Source organism: Notothenia coriiceps, unplaced genomic scaffold, assembly GCF_000735185.1.
Source record: "Notothenia coriiceps isolate Sejong01 unplaced genomic scaffold, NC01 NC01_scaffold00028442, whole genome shotgun sequence".
NCBI lineage: Eukaryota > Metazoa > Chordata > Actinopteri > Perciformes > Nototheniidae > Notothenia > Notothenia coriiceps.
Genome location: NW_011361143.1, coordinates 110,395 through 119,056, shown reverse-complemented (window position 1 = coordinate 119,056; position 8,662 = coordinate 110,395). Strand labels below are relative to the sequence as shown.

At 39.7% G+C, this 8,662-nt stretch overlaps 2 protein-coding genes across 2 annotated transcripts in view; both read right to left on the bottom strand.

Annotated features, from left to right (window-relative positions):
• Positions 1–116: 116 nt before the first annotated feature.
• LOC104958214 (lactose-binding lectin l-2-like) overlaps positions 117–8,662 on the bottom strand; it is a 21,522-nt gene continuing 12,976 nt past the window's right edge. Inside the window, exons 2-3 of the mRNA XM_010785940.1 lie at positions 7,363–7,368; positions 117–722 (exon numbers count right to left, since the gene is read on the bottom strand). Coding sequence (XP_010784242.1) covers positions 217–702 — 486 coding nt within the window. The 5' untranslated portion in view covers positions 703–722; positions 7,363–7,368 and the 3' untranslated portion in view covers positions 117–216. The remainder of the gene's footprint in view (positions 723–7,362; positions 7,369–8,662) is intronic.
• LOC104958217 (rap guanine nucleotide exchange factor 5-like) lies at positions 1,299–8,661 on the bottom strand (the record flags this gene model as incomplete). The annotated part of the gene is made up of 10 exons (XM_010785942.1): positions 1,299–4,717; positions 5,046–5,100; positions 5,748–5,812; positions 5,951–6,038; positions 6,143–6,193; positions 6,278–6,368; positions 6,490–6,668; positions 7,143–7,265; positions 7,965–8,062; positions 8,637–8,661. Coding segments are annotated over 10 exons (894 nt in total), but the record flags the coding sequence as incomplete, so codon positions are not given.

Sequence of the window (8,662 nt, the reverse complement as noted above, 5' to 3'; positions counted from 1 at the left end):
GTATATGTTTTCTATTCTATTTAAGTTTAGTTGATCGTATTCAATCGAATCACCTCGTGTCAATCTATAACTTTCATGGAAATGAAGGTTGGTCAAATGACTTCTTTACACACACATAAGTGTACATTCATGTCTTTATTGTGGTCAAAAGCATGTTAACAGAGTAACAGTTTTACAGTGACCTGGTTCAATCAGACATATGTAACATCTCAGTTGCTAAACACAAGTTATGCGAGATGCACAAACTGAGGGAAAAGTAGCAGAACATGTTATATCATTCCATTTCTGACGATAGTTGGTGTGGACACAGTGTTCAAGTCCTCCATAGTTGTCTGGCTGTCCTGCTGACCAAAATACAAACTTGGCAGCACACCCATCAGACCACATCCAGCTTCCTTCTTGGTGGCCGTCACTGAGTCCGATCCATGTGTATCCCTCAGTAGGGTCAAAGTTCTTGATCAGTGATCTGACAAACTCATGTTCTTCCTGACTGTGGATAGACACCAGGTTGGCTCCCTCTGACACACATTGGAGCTCTGCTGCAGCCCAGGTAGAATGTGTGGCGATGAACTTGTAGCAGCGGCTGTTGAAGGAGTACCAGAACATGGGACAGCGCCTGCCACGTTGAAGCTTCCCTTGAGGGTCATCTGAAGGAGACACAGCACCCAGAGCCAGGCCCAACAGCAAGAGAAAAACCAGCATGATGATGTCACCGTCTCTGTCTGGTAAAGTTGAGATAGGATGGAGATTCTGTGACAAGTGACAGGCTGCTTCCTTTTATATGCATCAGAGAGAGGTGTTTTCACTGTTGGCCCAATATTATTGGTCACTGAATTTGGCAAACACTTTCTGTTGTGACTCATATGTTTGTTTGATGCCCAAAAGCAAATAAGAAACATAAAAAGGTACTTTTATATTCCAGCATTGCAGTTCTCAAAAAGCACTTGCCCATTTCTGAACCTCTAAACGTGGCACTTATGTACCCTTAAAAAATACATTTAATGAATGAAAAGATGCTCTAAAATGGTATCTCTTTGCTGTCCTTTTGATTCATTATGATCTAAGCTTAGGAGTTGAAATAAGGATGAATAAATTTGCAGTATAAATATGTGTGTGTATGTTTGTCTATGGTTGTGTAATGTCGGGTATTCCAGAAAGAAAAAGTCCCATCCGCAATTATTTACTGTGCAAAGTACAATCACAAAACATTGGTAAAGTTCAATTTGCAAACACTTTAAGTTTCACACAACTACACAGAATATGAACATTACCCAAAAAAGACCACAAGCTCACCTGGAGATGTCACATAAAACCTATGATTTATTCATTTCAGTCAAATGTTGAAGTAGTAAAACACTGCTTTAGAAAAGACATGTGGCTTCAGCTGTCAGAAGGTTGCTGGGACACAAGGAGAGACATATTGCTTTCTATCTGACTTTTCTTCTCATTTACAACTGAAAACTACATACCAAACATGGGCATATATTTACACATAAACAATATTACAGTAGTACAAAGCCTTCAATGTGTCCTTTCTTGAATTGTGAACTTTTTTATTTTAACATGCAAACAAGTTTTAAACAACATTGCTTTAAAAAAAGAATTACTTCACAGAATGGCCATTAAAACACTAAATACACCTTCCTGTTGGTTTCCTGTCCATTACAGCACCAGAGGAGAGAGGTGCGTGATCACAAAACACAACAGGTACATTCGAGCATTCAAACCTTAAACATCTTTCCTTCTCCTAATGCTCTTGTACTTTGCTGAACCTCTGGCACCTGAACGTTTGTCACCTCAAAAATACATAAAACAATAAATAGGTAATATAACAGTATTTCTGCTCTATGAACACAAAGAACAGAGGAGTGTTTGTGCATGTGTGCGTCATGTACAGGTTTTTAGTATAAAATGACTACCACAAGGCCTCTCTATGACACGGAATATGAACAGACCACGGCTCTGATTTATTAGATCTAGCTGTCACAGAATCACTGACTTCACAAAATGCATCTTTCAAATGAGACTTTGTAACTTTTTTTAAGAGAAGTAAAACACATTGTTGGTCTTATAAATAAAACGCTTAATAACTAATTGTCCAATTAAACAGTCCGGGTATTGTTGCTGCTAAAGCCTCATTGTGGCTATTGTTGAAAAACTTTACGTCACTAAATATATATAACGGACAGTCAGTTTGCTGACTCATGACTCTTCCACATGTGCCACTGTTACAGAGGTTAGTCTTTAGCTAAATGCTAAACTGATTAACAACAGCTTAGCAACTAGCATCATCCCATACCTGCCTGAAGAAAGTTTCTGCAGCAAGAGCTACATAGTCTCACTTTAAAGGGGAAATCCACTCTCAGAATTTATGAATATTATTCTAATAATCTTGAATAGTTTGAGTAGATGTGTGGATATGAACAACTCCTGGAGAGGATCGATCTCAAGACTCAACACACACAACAGGCTAAGAGTCGTCAAACGAGTCTTTGCACAGAAAATGACTAAGCTGCTCAAAACACACACATTATATTTAGTGAGTCTTTACTTTAATCATCTCTGATTTTTTTGAACCAAAGATGTTTTTGGCACTGAAACAGTTGGAAATCCCAGTCCACCGGTTAATTATGATCTGGAGGAGACACGCCCCTGTGCTCTGAAAGGCTTGGTGTTGAAATGATGATTAACACTAGTGGCAACAACATTTCTACTTCTACTATTGCACGTTACCACCCGTGTTTCAAAAGTATCCAAACAATGCGATACATGCATCGCTAACATAACATTTAGGAATCTCGCCTTTGGATGTTTTCTCCTACTCAGCAGAAATGTAGCACTGATGTGACAGGCTAAGCGTTTTACAGACACAGGGCAGGGACCAAATAAACACAAACACTTATTTATAGTTTGCCAGATGATTGTACGAGTCATTGTAACTCATTTATCATTTCTAAATGATTCCCCTCATGCTGCTCCTCATTTCTTTTCAGGATAGTCCCTGTCTTGCACAAGTCGGGGCAATGTAAACAGGAATATATTTTTAGGATCTGTTGGTTCAGAGAAGATACATTTTCAGTCCATACTAGTTAGAGGTTGCAAGGCAAAAATAAAGCTGTAAAACTCCTACCAGGCAGATTTACTAAATCACACTTGTGCCTCCTTTATTCTTTCCACACCCTGTGTTTTCAGAGTTTACACAAGACTTCTGAATAATGTGGACATTTCAGTCAGTAAGAACAAAAAGTCAAAATCTCCTCATGTTAGCTTATCGCTTGACATAATTTAACATAAGGCTTTACAAAGAGAAACATATAGTAGGGCTGTTTGTCCTAATCCAAAACCACCACACAGACCCTGAAATCAGTCGTCATAATGTCAAAAATCATCCAAGCAAACATGTGGTCTGCTTTACATGATCACAGACCAATCGTTTGGGGGCTTAGTTAAGGAAATGACACTGTGGTGAAAACAAAAAAGACACTGATAATAGTGACCATAATAAACCAGGAACTCTGTGCTGCAGGACTTGATGTGACATTTGGCACTGAAAAAAAGTCTATAGGTCCATATGAAATACAATCTAAAATGATATGATCACACAACAACATCATAGAGAAGAGGGCATGAGGAGCAGTTGGCTTAAAGTCAACCAGGACTTTAAAATGAAAACAAGGAGAACCAAAAATATCAAGATTTCACCAACAGTTTTTGAAGTCGGGCACGTTCATGAGAGCTTCAGTGGTTCCAACGTCACAGGCAGTCCCAAAGAAACCTTTTCTCCACATGCCAGACACTGTTCACTCACTGAGGCTGCTCGTGTTTTGTTAAAAGCCAGAGCCTTAGTGTAAAACAGGTAGAAGATGTTCTGTAGGTTTGTTTTAGTGTTTTACTCCTGCTTGTGTTACATAATATCCACACAATAGCAAAAATAAATATGCTCCACATCATACACCTAACACTAAGGCAAGTATCCTGGATATACGTGCATCACCAGGCATGGTATGCGATATGAGGATGAAATATGAGACCATTAAGGTGGTAGATTGTGGCTAAAAGATTATAAACTTATCTTCATGATTGGCTTTGTGTTTGTGACTGATGAAGAGGCCGTCAAGTCCTTGATGACCTCCAGGGGGTGGACGCGACTTCAAAGACAGACATGAAGGAACATTCCACCTGCTAAACAGGCTCATAAATAACCAAAAGCTCACCACTAAAACATATTCAGTCCAATAGATACTGTACAAACTACTTACAGCGTCCTCTTCTCTCTCTGTCAGTTTGGCAAGTATCCAAAGTTCAGAGTGTTTACAACTTAAATCCTTTATAAACACATTTCACTATGTTATAAAGCCGTTTAAGAACAGTGCAGCTCTGTGTCTTCATAGGTTGGTTTTTTTAGAACATGTGGCACCTTATTGTCCACTTGGCACCACTGCTGGTAGTCTGAACTCGTTGCAGTGTATGCCTGAGTGTTTGGCATTTTGCTGTACAAAGCGTCTTCCAAGCCACACGTTCCCGGTGCTAGCATTCCACCTCGCTGTGTCCGGTGTGTTGTGTTGGTGTCTTTGAAGCTACGTGCGTTTTTTGTGTCTTTAAGCACGCGGCTCTAGCTTGTGGGACAGCTCGAAAAGCGTCTGTTGATTGTCGATAATGTGCAGGTAGTGAACGCTCGCCCTCACATCCGCACTGTCGACCCCGATAACCTCGTTGCCTAAGAGACACACAAAACACGCACATTCGTCACAATGAAAAGCTTTCTCTCTCTGCTGAAAGAACACACATTTGGTACAAACACAGACTGCATTATGGCCGTATGAAGAGAGAAAAGGACTGTCTGGGAATGGTTGCTTAGAAACTGCATAGGTTGCAGCACACTAACCCAGCTGCAGGTGGCAGTCGATACCTCCCAAAGAAAGGGATCTAAGCATCAATATTTCATCCAGAGTTAACAGAAGGGGGAGACAATGAGCCTGGAGAGCCTGTCTCACAAGTTGTTATGTTAGGATCCTTGAACAAACAGAATTCAAAAACACACTCACCTGGCTGGTCGCTTTGGCAGTGCCGAATCATTCTCACTGTGTCTGCGATCATGTGCTGTTGGTTCAGGAGAGAAACAGGTTTGCATCAGTACAAAACCCCCCAGTCATGGTCTAATATTTCAGGGTAGGGCTTTACTGCCTGACAGCACCAACATTAACATTTCAGCAGTTTTTATTCAAAATGAGACGAACGTGCTTCAGCTATTGAATCATGACCTTATTTTCTTTTAAGTGTTAGAGGGGAAGTAAATAGTTTAAAAATAAATATTCCATGTTGACAAAGATGCATTTTAAAGCAAAGCAACACTATTACATTCCCTCTGCAGCGTGGTTGTCTATCAAGACAGATAACACAGAGGTACTTGGGCAGGTGACTGACTACCAACGACACTTAACAGGGCCACCCTGAACTCGATTATATCAAATAATGCCAGCTTGTGGTTATCAAACGAGCTCCAGCCTGTGTTTGACGTTTGTTTCCTGATTGTGACTGCCTGGGGAAATGTGCATGTTAGTTCCCTGCCATCCTTGAGTATGATGGGTGAATTACCATGGATGTGTTCAATCAATCACCCGTTGATGCATTTCATCTCGTTATGAATGCAGTTACTGGAGGAGAATTTGAAAACTCACCTGTCTTACAGTATATGTGCCATTTGCTGTTTGTGACGCATTAAGATTCAGAAAACTGACTCAACTCACCAGCTTCTCAAAGTTGACCAGGTTGTCATGGAAAGTCTTATTTCCCTCGTGGATAAATGTGATATCTAAGAGCAGAGGAGGTGAATCATTATTATTAGAGAGTGTGTGTGTGTGTGTGTGTGTGTGTGTGTGTGTGTGTGTGTGTGTGTGTGTGTGTGTGTGTGTGTGTGTGTGTGTGTGTGTGGAGAGGTTAGAGATGATACCTTTCAGGAGAAGAGGCATGAAAGGGATTTTGGGAGGCTTCATCTTCTTGAAGGCTTCTCTGTAGGCTTTGTGGTTCAGAGATGGGTCCTAAAGAAAGGATTGGAAGAGGAGAATTAAACATTTGAAAACAGTCAAATGCTATTATATTTCCAGCTCTGCATCTAGCTCCATCTATGTTGAGTAAGGCTCACCGTGATGAGCTCCAACTCTGAGAAAATCTTCTTGAACTTCCCTGGACATTTCTAAAAAGGAAGATTTTTGGTCATTGGTTTTGATTTAAAATACAATACCATGTATGGATGAATAAAAAAAAGTAAAAAACACACCTCCCAGGTTTGGTTGAGTCGACTGACAGCTGCTGTGTTAAGTCCCATAATGATGGCAAATGCAGAGTTCAAATTTCTTTGGGCTTTACAACTACAAATACACAAAACATATCAAAATGATTAACATCATAGAGCGTTGAAATCTTGATGTTGTCGATAAATCCACTTTTATTTATGTATATTTCTGAGAGTGTGTTTGTGTCCGTTCTTACTGAGCTGCGATCTTGATGAACTTCTTGAGCAGCTGTACTCTCTTGTTGAGCGATGCACACATGAGCACCTCGGACATGACCCACTGCTGAACCTCGTTGCAGCGCTGCAGCAGGACGGAGAGCGCCGCCGTGTGGCCGGTACCGGGCACACGGCTCAGGGTGTAGTACGCCAGCTCCTGCTGCAAGTGGAAAGAGGAAACTTGTGAGTGAAAGTCCTCAAGCATTTTAGAAAAATGCTCTAAAATATGTGGTCCAATTTTCAGACTCCACGGTGACATATTGTTTTTTTTCAAGCAAATGCTCATTAACTAATTGAAATGGTGTGCCTGAGGATACAGTATCATCTACAGAGCAGTGTGTATTTCAACTTTTTCCAAACAAAAACATTCAGCACGTCCAGACAGCGAAAGAACACTATGTTCTCATGACCCAGCAAGCCTTGAGCATTTGCATCTTTAATGCTTACCGGTATGTTCAAGCAATCTTTGCAATGAGTATGAATTTATTATGGGCGATGTGCACACACCGCTTGCGTATGTATGTATGTATGTATGTATGTATGTATGTATGTATGTATGTATGTATGTATGTATGTATGTATGTATGTATGTATGTATGTATGTATGTATGTATGTATGTATGTGTGTCTATACCTCATGGATGGATTTGAACAGGCTCCAGTCCAGGTGTGTGAGAGCAGCTGCCACATCCCAGGTGTTAATACCTAAGAGTCGCACCGTCCTCCTGCTTAGCTCAGCACTGTCCGTTAAGGGAGGCTGCACACCACACACAAATAAAAAGTTAGGACAAGGTATGCACAAAACAACACTCCATACACACAGGTGTTGTCTATTCACAGGCAACTCTGAAAACAACAGGCTCAATAAGATAACATGCCTACTGTTACGACAGATAGTTAATAGGTATTTATCTAATGGCTTGTTGATTACAGATTGTTAAATATATCTTTCCTTAAGAAATAAATATCCAATAAACTGCAGTTTCTGAAAAGCCAAATATTGCAAAAACTGATTCAAAGCATTCACAACTGAAGCTCCACTGTGAAAAAACGCCATTATAGAAGTACACTTTGCCCTAATAGAGAACTTTCCAATACTGCCGTCACGGTTGGCAACACCAATATTCTCCTTTTCTCTCCTATTGAGTCAGAGTGAATACAATTCACCTGGCCTAAGAGTTTCGCTTGCTTAAAATTCATGACTCGTTGTAACACTGTGAACAATTTTATGTTTGGGATTAAAAATAAACAATTTCATGCTGGATTTAGCGAGAAGATGATACAGAGGCTAAAAATAATATCAAATGCAGTAAAATGACAAATAATTATATATTGAGAGGTTAGCTTTAAACCTACAAGCTGCATCTTTTAGCCTCTATGAATGTTTGTGAAAATATGGAAAGATGGCTGGTTACAGAATGACAGAAAGAAAAAGTAGGACAGAGATTTTACATACCATAATCTCATTGAGATCCCTGCGACAGACCACCAGCTTTCCCTGTGGGGTCAGAGACTCTGAATACACACAGTCACTGGGCTGTAACACCCTCCGCTCTGCAGAGACAAAGCAACAAGGGACGATTATAACCATTCAGAGCCAAGAGGGTCGCAAATCATGCAGTTGCTAAGGGACAAGCTAAATCTATTTTTAAAAAGCAAAGAAAATGGATAATTGATTAAAATAGAAAGATAAAAGTAGAACATTGGATGGCCTAAATTAATTAATGAACAATTGAAGTTGAAATGTTAACTAAAAGTAAATAAACAGATGGAGTAGGTCACATTATCTGATGGAAGCTATTAAACGGTTAAAATAGTTAACAGTAGCGGATTAACAATCTATAGTTAATGTTTCCTAAAAGTAATAGTTCATGATTATTGAAAGCAAATTAACGAATTTTTAAATAAATAAACAAACAAACAGTTCAAATAGTTAGAGTATTGGATGAATGTTTAGTATAAATATCTAAAATAATGTAAATATTGTTTGCTGCAGGTGATAGTTCTATGGTTATAAAATAATCAAAGATCAATTTTCTGACAAACTTAACATGGTCTGTCTGTCTGTCTGTCTGTCTGTCTGTCTGTCTGTCTGTCTGTCTGTGTGTGTGTGTGTGTGTGTGTGTACCTCCAGTGTGCAATGCCACAGCAAGC